The sequence below is a fragment of the Acomys russatus genome, chromosome 10, assembly GCF_903995435.1.
Source record: "Acomys russatus chromosome 10, mAcoRus1.1, whole genome shotgun sequence".
Lineage (NCBI taxonomy): Eukaryota > Metazoa > Chordata > Mammalia > Rodentia > Muridae > Acomys > Acomys russatus.
The window spans coordinates 10153773-10168570 of record NC_067146.1 but is presented as its reverse complement, the minus strand read 5'-3'; the positions used below and the strand labels follow the sequence as shown (position 1 = coordinate 10168570).

Genomic DNA, 14798 nt, shown 5'->3' with positions numbered 1-14798 from the left:
GGGCTCTTGGGTAGTAGTTGGTATCTGGAATTAAGCCAGGCTTTAGCAGAAATTTAGGCAGATATTTGTTTAGGTGTCCTGGCCCCTAGGAATACAGCTTCTGATAGCAATGATGATAATGACTAGGATAAACTAAGGCTCACAAGCAAAACATCAAGAAACCAGAGCATAAACAACTTCAACAATTTGCTCTGGGCAGCAAAGTTGGTGAGAAGTAAGGGCCTTGATGAAAAGCCAAGTTCATGGTCTATTGTATACAGTTCTGCCTTCCAGTGACCTCTTTGAATTGTCTAAGAGCCAAGGTTTCCTATAAAAGAAGCTGCTAACGTCATCATATTTAGATGTTAGAGACTTTCCTGCCACACAAGTGGCTACTTAGAACCACATCATTTGGGAAATTATAGGGGGCAGGGATGCTTCCCTTCCTGTCTCTGGGAGGATGGAGTTGGTGCTGCCTGGTAGTCTACATATGCCAAGATAACCAAGATGCTGTGAAAGGGCTCTGGTCCCAACTTGTACCACGGTAGGCTCAATAGAGACCAAATTAAGGAGCCTTTTTACCAGGAAGAAGTGGTGGATCTTAATCTACCCATCTTCGCCACTTCATCAATTAAGCTACCCTGCCTCACCATCCTTAGCAATTCTTATCTTCTAAGCTATATTTTGAAAGCATAGTGCATAGCTTCCCTGCTGAGGAACCAGAAAGGCGGACAGGATTGCTTGCTGCTGCAGAGAACTTAGCTCCTTGTGAGGGGCACTGGGGAGGCACCTGCCCTAGGAGCCGAGTCTGTCTTCCAGTCTGGCTCTTGCTTCAGTTTATTGTGTGGCTCTGGAAGTGCTACTCACTAGTCCTGGATGCGAAGCGGGTGAGAGGAGAGTATGTCATCACAGACACCTTGGGGAATGTTCCCATTTCAAGGGCTAGGGCACAATGGGAAATCCAGGATGCCAGCACAGAGGACGGTAGGAAATTGGGGAAGGAAGCTGCCTCTTCTCCTGCTCCCAAAGGCTCAGTAATTGTAAAATGGAGACATTCTTCATTGATTGAAAAGGAAAGGGAAGCGAGAAGATTTCAATAATGACACACTGGAGCTGTTGGGATCCATTACAGACCAATGGGAAGGCTTCTACCTGAGTGAAACTGGGCGAATTGCTGCAACAGCTTTTCTCTTTGTGAATGCCTGAGGTGGCTCAGCTCCCTGTCACTCACTTTGCAGCCTACATTTCAAGTTCACACTCCCAGGAGCTGTTGGACACAGCCTAGTCAGGGCACCAGGAGCAAATGTCCAAACCAGCTTGTCACAGTGTCAGGCATCCAGACAAACCAGAACTGACAAGTTGGTCCTCCATAGGCATGAAAAGGACGATGGAGAGATAGTGGCAGCATCACTGTCAAACACACCTCAGATGAGTGGATCCTGGAGATCCAATGCTGATAGAGTGGGGACCACTTCTGCAGAAGCCTAGCACCTTCAACTAAAAAAGAAAAAAAAAAAACACCACAAAGACTGTCTCTGCAGTAACACTTGCCACTGAATTAGGGTCCAAGATTGTCATACTTAGTATCAGATTGTGACAGCTCAGAATATCTCTAGGGACACCAAGGCACAAAATAAAGTGACCATGCATGGTGACGTGGGAGGTACTTGACAAAAGCATCATAGACTTTGGAGTTCTAAACCCTGTGTGACATAGATCTTTTCTTAAAATATTTTTTAAAAATTTTATTTTGTGCCTCTGTATTTCGTCTATGTGGATGTCTGTGCGCCATTTGTGTGACTAGTGCCTGTGAGGTCCACACGAGGCCACTGGCCCCCCTCGGACTGGAGTTACAGATGGTTGTGAGCTTCCATGTGGATACTGGGAATGAACCCAAGTCTTCTGCAGGAACAGCAGCTGTTTTTAACCTCTGAGTCATCTCTCCAGACCCACAGATGTTTCTTGAACTGTAGTTCCACACTCTCCTGGACCACAGTTCCCTCAGCAATTCTCAGTGTGGCAAAAATCACAATCAAAAGGCGCCCCCTCACCATTTCCCTCCTTCAAGACAGCTTACCCATCTCTCCATCTTAAACTTCAAGCAAAGAACCTAAAAGAAATGCAAAACAAGTTGGCCGTGGTGAAGCACACCTCTAACCCCAGCACTCTGGAGGCAGAGGCAGTTCGCTGTGAGTTCGAGACCAGCCTGGTCTATAAAAATGAGTCTAGGACAGTGAAGGCTATACAGAGAGCCTCTGTCTCGAAAAACAAACAAACAAACAAACAGCACAACAGAGAGGAGGAAGGGGACATGGAAGCTGCCTGTTTTATGCTTTTGGATGCCTTCTGGTCTCTGACATCTTTCTCTGAACACTCTCAAATCACAAACCTAGTGCCTCCCAGGGCTGTGAGCATGCTTCCCTGTGTCACCGGCTTCCTCTGTAGACCCCTGTCGCCTGCTAAGCTTCTCTGTGAGGTATTAATAATGTTCACTGATTTTTGGCTGCTGTTTCCTGATAAAAATCAAGATTATTTATCTGTCTCTTTAAGGTTATGACCCTGATGCCTTGGTCAGTCAGTGTGCAGCACAGAGTAGGTGCATTGGGACCATCTGTTGAGTGAATGGATGAATGAGCACTGGGTGATGTGTGACAGAGCAAAATGGTCTTCATGGCTTGCTTACTGGATCATGTTGGAGGGGGTCAGGCAGGGATGCCCCTCCTGCATCTCATCATGTGGGAGAGCTTCATTGTCCAGCCCCCAAGTACTCAGGAGTGAGAACAGGATTAGAGGTAGCCCCAGTGGTCTGGGGGCCTCCTACTGTCAACAGAAGCCAGTCAAACAAAGGGTACCATGAAAGATGGTGTTGGCTTAGATAAAGAAAGCTGATCTCTTGAAAGTGGGAAAATATGTTGGGGGTCCTTGGACCTCAAACGTGGACAGCAGAGATGATAAAAGTGGCAGAGAGATCTACCCTTTCTTTGGTATCTCTCAAAGTAGAGCCTGCTTTGACTGGGGAACAACTGCTTCTATTCCTTTTTGGAACAGTCAAGGACCCCAGGATTCCTGACTCGGTACCTTATCTCCTCCTTGATCCACCTTACTGATATTTTCTCTTAATTATTTCCCATCATGTTGATGGTTTTTGTTTGTTTGTTTATTTCTAAAATCAAACAGTAGATTCTTAGTGTGTAGATATCCCCTCCGTGCTTGTGGAGGTCCAGTGGACACATACTACATACATGCACATGTATTCACACAGCTAGGAGGAGATTGACAGAGACAGACAGGAACAATGTCAAGGGAAGGAGTGCGTGTGTGGACATGTGTGTCCACGCTGTCACACATGTGCAACAGAGTGATGCTTAGAACTATACAGAATGAAAGGGAAAAATGAGAGAGCCATAAGCTACACAAAAAGAGTTAGGTATATGGTAGCAAAATGACACTGACACCTGGCATCATGCACTTATTCCCTCCAAGAAAAACTCTGCATGGAAAGCAGTACTGGCTGAGTGAGAGACAGGAGCCCACACAGGGAGAAAACAGAAACAATGCCGTGGCTACTGACAGCACAGTTTGCAGATATCAAACAAGGCACCCACTTTTGCTCACTGCGGTCTGGTTGCCAGATGTCACTCAATCCTCGCTGCAAGTAGAGATCAGTCCTACTCATTATATGCCCATTGGGAAGGTACCAAACGAGTTCCTGTGTGACCCAAGTGTACAGCTCCCCGCAACGGCCTCACCACCACCCGCCACTCACACTGCAAACCTTCTATGTTCTGGTCTCAGAACCTTGGGGCTTGCTGTGTTCCCTCGTGCCTGGATGGCTCTTCCACTGACAGCCACCTCCTGCCAACTCAGTTTTTTTGCTGCCTTTTGTTCAGAAGGTCCTTTCCCCAGGAACAATTTCCTAGAGACTGTTTTTCTAAGAGCATTTCTGTCACTCTCTGCGATACTACTTTACTCTTAAGTCTGGTCTATTTTCCACTGTGCTCACTGTTTTCTGACATAAGTCATTCATTCATTCCTTCATTTTTCCGGAAAGTGTCCTACCTGAAGAAGACAACCTTGATACTTTAATCTACACAGAGTCTCTCAGATCTAGAGGGACGCCTGGCTCCCAACAGGTACTCAGTAAATAGTTGTTGGGGATCAAATGATGAAGGGCTGGGGTGGCTGGTAACTTAGCTGGAGTTACAGAGGCAAAAAGTAGCATATGTGAGTATGCTACACAGGTATCTACACACACAGTCACCCCACACTTCATTCTCTACCTCTGCTGTCATGTGATTTCCTCCTCACCACCATCCTACCATCTTTTCTCACATGGAGAGCTGGCCCATGGTGAGAGGTTATCTGGAGTCAGAGGAGAGCTTCAACCAGCAGCAAGAAGACTCTGTGGCTTTCCCTGTCTATAGGTCCACTGTGTGGCACAATGACAGAACAGCTGCAGTATCTTTCCCTGCGTGCCAAAATCTCCTTTCCCAGGTGCTAAATACTATATCTCCTAAGTGGGATGGAGGCATCAGAGGTCAGCATCACAAAAGAAACCTGGAATGAGCAGGGATGGGTACCATTTAGAAGAGAGGGCAGTCGCTATTGCCTTGGCCTCTCACTACACAGTCAAGCAGAAAATTCCTCAGGCCCAGCAGTGTCATCTTGGAGCTATTGAGGTGTTCATAGAATCAATACTCTCTAGGACTTACACCAAGCAAGTACCTAATAACCTACCTGAATGTTCTTAAGTGGCCTGGGCATCCAAAGAATGCTGTGCCTTACTAGGAGACAGCTAGGCCCATGGTTCTTTCCCTGGCATCAACCCCATAGAAACTAAGAGAATTTCCAGGGTGTTTATTTTGGGGGAAATCATTCTCCTAGGTCCCACACATGAGAGACAAGGTCCCTGCCCTCTGGGAATCCCCATGCCAAGGCACAGAGAAGAAAAATAAGCCAACGAGGAATATTTAGGCCAATAGGCAATGGAAGGAACAAGAGTGTCAGGGAGGAGGTGTGATGCTGGTGTTGGATAGGGGGCTCAGCTTTAGACGGGCAATTAGCAGCATGAAAGGAGGCAGCCATGGATGACCAACAGGGCATGTGGAGATAGCAAAGGTCTTTCATCTGGAAGGAACTGCACAGTGTTAGGGATATATGGAAGCTGGCACCAAATGAATTTGGGCAGGGTCCCAGCACGGAGCTAAGCCCCAAGTCTACAACTTGGGTTTTATGCCAAGAGGAACAGGGAAGCACTGGTGATAGGGGAACCCAGCTAGCTTCTCACAGCCTCCAGATGCCCCCCTTGCTCACCAGGCTGCCTTCTTCTTGCGCTTGCATCAGGCACTGCACTAGAACCAAATGCTCTACTAGGCAACTGACCTGCTACAATCCCAGAAGCTTCCAAAGAAGAGTGGAAGGGTCTCCCTGAACAGATGTGGTGGAGCACAGCTGGCGCCCTCCGCTACCAGCTCCCTCGGACACGGGTCCTTAACTCTGAAGCTGGCTGTAATTCAGTTTGCCGTTGCGCTGGGTTTAAGAGTGAATCTGCCCATCTCATGAGGTTGGAAAATATAGATCCTTATGTGTTTTGTGGCTGTTTTTTAGTGTCCAGTGATGGGAACAAGCCACAGCAACATAACTGAAACAAGAAGCTTAAGGCTGTAGAGTCCCGGAGCTCACTTTGTTCATATTCTCATCCATTTAACATATGTATTGCTTTCCTATGCATTAGCTATTGTTCTAGGGGATATACTACATAAGTGAACTAAAAATATAAAACAGATCACCATTTCTATTCACATGCATTCTAATGAATGCCTCTGTCTGAGCCTCTCAGCATAGGCCAAGGGGAAACTTCCTCATGAGGTCTCTGGATGCATGAGCAAGAGCACCCCAGTCACAGGTGAACTAAAGTGATGAAACACGTCAACGTTTCTGTTCTTGTGGTGCTTACATTCCAAATGAGAAAGGCTCGCAGTAAGTAGTGTGTGTAACAGGCATAGGAGCTTTACAAGAAGAGGTAAGTGTCCTGGATAGAGATAGAGGAACATGGGGAATTGGTGATTGCTGGATCTGGTGGACAGCAAGTTGAAATTTCTCCAGGGATCTCAGGGGAACCTCCTAGAAACAAAGACTTAGAAGAGAGTCAGCCTTGTAGCTATCTAGAGACACTTTCAGGCAAGGGGATCATCAGAGCAAACCCTCCAAAGGCAGGAGCATGCATGCCTGACATATAGAGGACTGTCACCTGGGGCATTTCTTTGTTTGGAACACTTAGTTGCCCTGCCATAATTCTGAAGAGTCTATATGGAGAGCAGAGAGAGATATAGGGTAAAAAGGTTAGATAGTTCTACAACATAGAACATAAAAAGTCTCACTGGGCGTGGTGGGTGTGATGGTTGGCTTTTGTTGCCAAGTTAACAAAATCTAGAATGACCCGGGAAAAGATTCTCAGTGAGGCTCTGTGTACATTGTGTTGGCCTACAGGGATGTTTGTGGAGGGTTATCTTGCTTGCCATCCTTGACGTGAGTAGCCCACTGTGAGCAGAACCATTCTCTACTCAGACGATCTTAAACTACATAAGCATGGAGAAATTGAAAGTTAGGCAAGCAGTCAAGCAAGCATACATTTATTTATCTATCCATGGTCTAGACTGTAGATGTAATATGACCAGCAACTCGAAGTGCCTGCCACTGTGACTTCCCAACATGCTAGACTAGAACCTGGGGTTGTACATCAAGTAAACCCTTTTTACCACTAAGTGGCTTTTTGTCTGAGTACTTTATCACAGCAACAGAAATAAAATGAGAACAGTAGCACATGCCTACGACGCCAGCATTTGGGAATTAGAGACAAGTGGATCTGAAGTTCAAGATCATCCTTAGCTACATAATAAGTTCAAGGCCAAGGTGACATATACAATATTCTGCCTCAAAAACAACAACAACAACAACAATAACCCCCAAACAAATAAATAAAAGGAATACACAGGCCTCTGGGTCCTCATCAGTGCCAGAATTTGATGCCTGGTGCATGATGACATGCTTTAACTTAAACTTTAAGAAATTTGGTTATATGCCTTGAAAAAAGTCTGGGAAGATAATGTTGGCCACAGAAAGAATAGACAGGGGTCTATTGAAAATAATAGTCTTGATCCAGGGTGGAATCAGTAATATGGGAAATTGTCATATTCTGGAAATATTTTATAGAACCAACACATTTTCTGATATGTTAGATGTAGAGTCATGGGTTAAAAAAGAAGTAAAAAATGTCTGTATGGTTTTTAGCTTGGATGACTTGTTTGCTATTAACTATGATAGAGATTACTACAGATGAAGAATGCTAGAGAGGAAGATGAAAAATGTGGCCTTGGGTGTGTTAAGTTGAAAGTATATGGTATTCACATATGTGATGATATCTAGGAGGCAAGTAGCTATGTTAGAAAGACTGAGTAAAGAGCACAAGATGATATGTGAAGTCATGGAACTGAATAGCATCATTAAAGACTAATATAACACTGGGGGGATAAAAGGAGGAGGAGGACAGACCAGGTAGTGATCAAGAAGCAACCACAGAGGTAACAGGAAATCCAGGATGTTGAGAGACCTTAGAAGCAAAACCCAAAGACAGCCTGGCTCTTCTAAGCTTTGATGCTCATAGGTGAAGTTTTTTCCTCTTGAATTTCTCTGAGCCTTTTCACAGACTGATCTATCAAGGTACCAATGCTAGGGGAATCCTTCAATGGGTTTCCACAGAAGGATCAACTCAAGTTGTGTAAAATTATTGCCTGACACACATTTTTATGAATGAAGTGGCACTGTGTATAGCCAAGTCTCTTTCTTTGTATGTTATCAATGGCAGCTTTATGTCAAGGCAACAGAGTTGGATGATGCAACAGAGTCCATATGGTTCATGAACCCTCAGCTACACATTAGTTGAGGGTTCATGGGAAAACACTATGGGTCCCAGGACTAATTCTTTTGTATTTCATGTTATTAACTCATATCATTTGAGAATTTTTAGGCTTTTACTCAGATGTAGAAAACATAGTAATCTGAAGACTAGTACATGCTACTCTTGGGTTATTCAAGCTCTCAAATGAAGTAGCTCATCGCCATTACCCCTAGGTTACAGATAATAAAGCCAAGACCGGGAATGTGCTAGTTATTTGTCAACTTGACCCAAACTAGAGTCACCTTGGAAGAGGGAACCCAACTGAGGAACTGCCTCCATTAGGTTGGCCTAGGGTTATGTCTGTGAGACTTTTTAAAGTTAATGATTGATGTATAAGGACCTAGCCCACTGTGGGCAATGCCACCCCTAGTTAGGTGGTCCCGGGACATCTAAGAAAGCAAGGTGGCAAGCCATAGAGAGTAAACCAGTAAGCAGAAAATCTCCAGTGTCTCTGCCTCACTTCATACCTTGAGTTCCTGCCTTGGCTTCCATCAATGGTGGGTTGTGACCTGTAAGCTGAGATGGACCCTTTCCTCCCTAAAGTTGTTTTGGGTCAAAAATGTTTTAAAATCACACTATCAAAGAAAGCAAATCAGAACAGGGAACTCAAATGATATGTCTAGGCCCACCAGTCAGTCAGGGACAGGTTTGCCTTGAAGTCCAGGGATTAACCTCATAGCTAAGCTTGGTAGATATGTCTTGTTATTTAATGTTTGAAGCCCTGGCTGTTAGACAGAAGTTGAGGGTGGTGACCCTCTATGAACTCCAGAACAACAGAAGAGTCAGGGTTGATGCTCAGGATTACAGTTTGAGTGTGAAATGCCCCCCCCCATCATGCTTATGTGTTTGAACACTTGGTCCTCAGGTGGTGACCCTGGTTTGAGATGTTATAGGCTCTTTGCGACGTGGGGCCAAGCTAATGGACAAAGATGACTTTTAGACTACTACCTAACCCCACATCTAGCCTGGGTTCTGTGCTTCTTGTTTAATACCCCAGTATGAGCAAGCCACTACAAGCTTCAGGTGCCATTAACTGACCTACTCTTGTCTTCTTCGCAATGATGGGCTGGGTCCCTTGAACCATGAGTTTATAAAATATTCTTTAACCTGTTCTAGTCATGTATGTGGCCACAGCAATGATAAGTGACTAATACACTCAGATGTTGTGGTGCCAAGGCCTGTGCCCTAAACCCCGGTGCTACAAAATGAATCTGCCAAACCACTGGATACCAGTGTTGACCTAGGCAATGGGGCATCTGGTTTTGATTGTGAGTCTCTGTGAAAAGCAACTCCAAAGTAGATGAACATCTGGCCTTCTCACTCCTGTCTTCCTTTCCTGTTCTATATGACATAATCAAGTTCCCAGAATGCCTCATCACCAAGCCTGAGTGGGTAGAGAGCACACTAGAAGAGACAGGCACTTAAGGAGAACAAAGAGAAAGCTAAGGCTTCAGCTGGGTCCTTCAGATGGACAGGAGTGTGCACGCTCAGTGTTAGTAGAGAGGACTGATCATTTACACTAGTCACTCAGCCTTCGCTTCTTTCAGAGTCCTTCCACACTTTAAGTCCCAGATTTAGAAATTATGGATTTTTAGATCAGTCATGGCATGTTGAAGTGTTCAGTGTCACATTCAGGTCTTGGGCCTTTTTTGAATAATTCAATTCCATCAAAGAAAGCGAGTCCCTTCCCTACCTCTTATGGACGCAGAGTTAGGCAACGAGTGAGGAGTAGGGAATCATGTTAAGAAAAGCAAAAATTGCAGACAAGGGTATAGATTCACCACCAGCTGCTCATACTATCCCAGTTGTATCCAATCCCGGGGCAAACCGTTTCACCAATCCCAAGCCATGGTGGCCTCCAAAGGGCACCACAATGACCCCCTGTATTGCTGAAGCTGGCAGATGCAGAGTCCCACACTGAGAGAAGATGTCATCGAGCTCCTATGGAGGGTGGGGCGGCTGTGGACTTCCAGGACATAATGCACAAGTACTGTGGGTGGCATAATGTGGAATTCATCTCCCTCACTCTGTGGAGTTGGGAGAGGCAGAACAATCTAGAGTCTGTCAGTGAAGTCCTCCAGAGAGTTCAGGCACACTAATAAAGATGAATAAGAGAGAGAGCTATCTCTCATGGTCACTGCCTCTGTCACTCAGTGCCAAGACATCCATATTCATGAGCTAGACGGACAGCTTCCAATATGACCCCTTAGAAATGAGGGGGCAGAGAAACGGCAACACAGATGCACACTTGGGGTTCCAAGATGTGTTGTGGAATGTAACACTCTGGGCAGTGAGTCAGAGGGCTATAGGAAACATCTTTAGTTATAGGAAATTGCCCAGGGGAAACTTCCCTTTGCTTGTTAAAATGGGTGTCTGCTCTGCACTGAGGACCCTGAACAACTTAGTTAGCACTCAGCTAAGGTCCAGGACCAAATCTAACAGCGCTAAGCTCTTTGGTTTTAGCCAGCAACCATCCCTGGGCTCTGTCTATTCACAGAATGGCTTTCAGATAATCGCCTAGAGGTTCTGAAAAGTTAGAGGTACCTAAGCAGGCTCAAAGCACACGACGTATCATCTTATTTTATATTCCAAACCTTCCTCCATCTTTCTTTCCTGTGTTACTCACTTACCTAGGTTTCTTACTATAATAAATCTTTACCACCACATCAACTTCTTCAGACGAGGCATGTGACTCTGATAGGTGGTTATCCCTGTGCAGGGAAGTATGAACCAGAACTTGGGATTCTACATTTCAGAGTTTCCCCTCAAAGTTGGAAATGTTGGTTTTGAGCCTATCCACACCATCATTTCGAGGCCTCCGGGTTTGTTCTAGACTCACGGATGTTTTCATATTTCAAATGCTCCATTCCTGTCCCAACGTACCCAGCCCCAGCCCTCAGGCAGCATAACTGAAAGGAAACACACTGCACCAAATAAATCAAATCACCTCACTGCAGCTGGCCTCCTGTAGGTTTCTATGGCGCCACAGGCTAGTATTTAGTTGCAAGACAAATGTCGAGCAGTGCTCAACAGCCTTACCTGCCTTTCTGACATGATGTAGAGCTGCTCGCGGTCCTTGGAAAAGGCCATGTCCCGGAGAACTGGTCCTGCATCCACCACTTGCACAGTCTCATACTGGAGGGCATTGCCCTTGGGCCCATCCACCCGGATCTGCATAGAAAAGGAAGAGGAAGGGGAGGCGAATGCATTACTTACTTTTCTATTGCTGTGATAAAACACCACGACCAAGGCTATTTATAGAAGGAACGGTTTGTTTGAGCTTATGGTTCCAGATGGATAAGAATCTGTGATGACAGGGAAGTATGGTTCACAGAGAAGGAAAGGGGGTGACCATTCTGAGCTTTGAAAAGAATCTGGTTTGCTCTCTGGTTTTCTATGCCCTAAGACCAGTTCACTGAGTCAGTGACGGTCTTTACAGATGACTACGGTGTTGTGTCAGGGGAGAGGGTCTAGGTTGGGTAACTGAGGCAGCTTCATCTTAGAGGATCATCCCACATAAGAAAGACAAGAAGGAAGGCTAACATTTGTTAGCAGAAATATCTTTGATATATTGATCTGGGCTTGTCACCAGAACTTCCATCCAGGTGCCACTGCTCTCCTTTGGAAGCATTTTGAGGAGTAAGCCCCAGAAACGTCACATCTTTTATATCCTTTGGTCCATAGAAGTCAATAGCTTACACTTCAGGCTTTAAAATAGATGGTCAGTCCTGAAACAGCTTCACTTGTTCATGTTCTAAGGGAAGGAACTCACAGGAAGATGTGCCTCATGCATGAGCCGTATTCAAACTTTTAAGAATATTTAGATGACTAGATGATCCCTGTGCTACCCCCAAGTCCTTCCTAGAAATGTTTAGACATTGTGGAAACCACCACAGCCCCACTCACTCACCCCATCACTGAGAATAGACCTAGAAAAGGCTTTGGCTTTCCAACCGTACACATTGCTCATCTGCCTTCTGGCCCAAGTCCCTAGAGTATCTGAAATTTAAGTGCGCAGATCCAGCAGACCATCTATGTGGGTTCGGACAAGTGCTACTGAAGATGTAGCTAGGTGAGAGAGAGCTAGAGCATCGGAGGACTTGATGATATGGTGCTAATAAAAAGCTCTGCAAGGCATCCCTGGGGGAACTTCAGTGATTTCAATAACAAACCTGAAGAACGCATTGCATTCCAAGTGTCACCATTATGTAGTCATGTTAATTTTTACCTAGTAATTTTCAACCTCTTATGAGATCGAGTAAGAGTTATTCAGAGGAACTAAATGAGAGAAAGGGGCACTGCAACTGGTGACAACTAACGCGTGCATCACCAAAATGGGCACTGCAACTGGTGACAACTAATGCAAGCATCACCAGAATGCCTCGTTTCTGCTGAGTTCACTGAACTGGGATACTAGTTGATTTTGTGGTTTTGTGTTTGATCACTTGACCACTAGTTATTTTTCAAAGGAACAAATAAATGAAATTAAGGCTCCTCTTTGCTGATTTCCCATTATGCTCATAAAAACAATAACAACAGGGAAACCAGCAGAGGCTCTGCAGAGTGGTGCTCAGTTCTGCAGTAGAGATACCTCAACGCCCCAAAGACCTTTCTGCACCCACTGCTGAACCACCAGGGTGCACAATGGCTAGGCACCGTCTCAACTGAAATGAAACAGAAACACAACACACAAAACCAGTCTGCCTGTGAAGTGATGGTGATGGCAGGTGACCACAACCCCAGCTGGGAGGAGCCCTGGAGTGGGAACAGAAAGTGAAACTGAGCACCCTGGCTGATCTCAGGCATAGACTCCCATAGGGAATGCTGGTAGAACTGAGGTTCATCCATGCTTTTGGTTTGATCTGCATTAGAAGCTGGATTCAGTGCCTTGTCACCTGCCTCTAGCTCCCTTGCTCCTTAGGATGGGGTGACATGCTAGATGTAATAGACATCATATGAAATAAGCAAGAATCCTATAGACACCACCAGGGCAAACTTTCATACCCCTGGCTTTTTTTCCCCAACCTCCATATTCTGCCAGAGTGGGAGAGCAGCTAGGAAGTATCTCTCTTCTACCCTAATCCAGACCACAGCCCTATATACTACAGAAAGAAAAGAGCTCATAGATATATTTCCTGAGAGAACTACACACAAGATATGATCAAAAGCTTGCTATAAAATTGGCTATTTGATGAATAATTCTAAAATGTCATAGAAAGGACTAGCTTCCAACTCTTCAGACTCTACCTAGACAAATGATAACACTTTTCAAGCATTTCTTCAAGAAATAGATAACTTGCCTGTTATTTACATCTCATAAATCTGTCACCAATATTAATATGGTCCATGCACACAGATGAGACACAGGAGGCTAAATAACTTGCCCAAGGTTACATGTCTCGTGCACAAGGACCTGGAGTCACACCCAGACCTGATTACACTCACACCCATGTGTCCAAGAGCTTACACACTACACTGAACCCTTACACTGGACCTCAAACCCTAACCCTTAACTCGGCCCTAGTGCTAATATAAATTTGCATTCTGTCCAGGAGGGAGTCTGTGTTGTGCAAACATTACCCTGGGGATGGTGGAGGAATCATGTCTTTATCTACTGTAGTTCTTTTGGGGAGGATCGTGCATATGAATGAAGACATGGCTGTGAATCTTCAAAATAATGAGCTCTTGTATTTTTGTTCTACACCTTGCAAAGTTTTCCTAAGTAACACCTGATGATCATATGAAGATCATAAAATTTTTATAATGTTGACTGCCAGCATAATCATTCTCATTTTATTGATGAAGCAACTGAAATGGGGATTGATCTAATTCATGCCCAAAGATCAGTGGAAATCCAATATCAGGCTCAACTAGAACCCAGGTCTCTCCCGATTGCTAGATCAGCACTTGCCTCTTAGCTATTTAGATTTTCCAAAAAGCCTTTGACAAGGCTCCACATGAAAAGGTATTTTAAAATAATGAGTCTCCGTGGGATCTCAGGCACTTTGACCAAAGAAGTAGAACTGACTTAGAGACAGGAAAAGACACATTTCTGCATGGAGAAACAGAATCAAGAACTCCCTAAGCACTAGTGTTGCCACTAGTTTTATTATTTTTTAAATGCATGGTTAAGAGAAGGGAGCAGGAAACTGCTAGGATGATTCTGAGCTTTCAGGGTTAACAAAAAACGCAACAATGGGGACAGAATTGTAGACAGAGGCTCTGTGTTCTGTGGGCTGTGACAGGGGAGCTCTTATGGGGGAGTCAGCCCTGAAGGTGTGAGTCTCAAGGGCAAAAGTCATCTGTGTTGTATTTCTCATGGACTGTAGAGCATGGCTGGTTCTCTGCAAATCATTGCTGAGGAAACAAAACCTGCATTCTCGCAATCCGACAATGGCTATAAGTGGCTAGGAATGATGAAGATAAGACATAATCAAGAAAGGGAACCCCAGTATGACATTTTTTTTTTTACTTCCAGCACCCCAGCAAACTCAACAAAATGTTAGGTAACATTCCAGTGGGATGTCACAGGGCCATCGCACACCAAGTCTAACTGAACACAGGCTATCCCATTCAGTCCACTCTTTATAAGGTAGAAACACAGTTGAGATGCTTGGAACTCAAGATCAGCTCACAAACAACAACCCAGGTTATGACAAGACAGTGGAATGTTGAGATGGAAGGAAACTGTTGGCCAATGGTTGTGCTTCAGTCATAGTACAAAGGCCACCCCAAAACTTCTGAAGTACCAACATAGGTCAACAAGTTTGTTACTTTATACAATGCAGATGATATGGACAGGACACCTCAGCAATGGGAAAGGATCAGCAAAGAAGGCATAACATGCAGGGAGACCAATTGT

General features: G+C 44.9%; 1 protein-coding gene across 1 annotated transcript in view; it reads right to left on the bottom strand.

The window, feature by feature from the left end:
• Plxna4 (plexin A4) overlaps nucleotides 1-14798 on the bottom strand; it is a 454818-nt gene that overhangs the window by 159218 nt on the left and 280802 nt on the right. The window contains exon 4 of the mRNA XM_051151763.1: nucleotides 10976-11107. Coding sequence (XP_051007720.1) covers nucleotides 10976-11107 — 132 coding nt within the window. The remainder of the gene's footprint in view (nucleotides 1-10975; nucleotides 11108-14798) is intronic.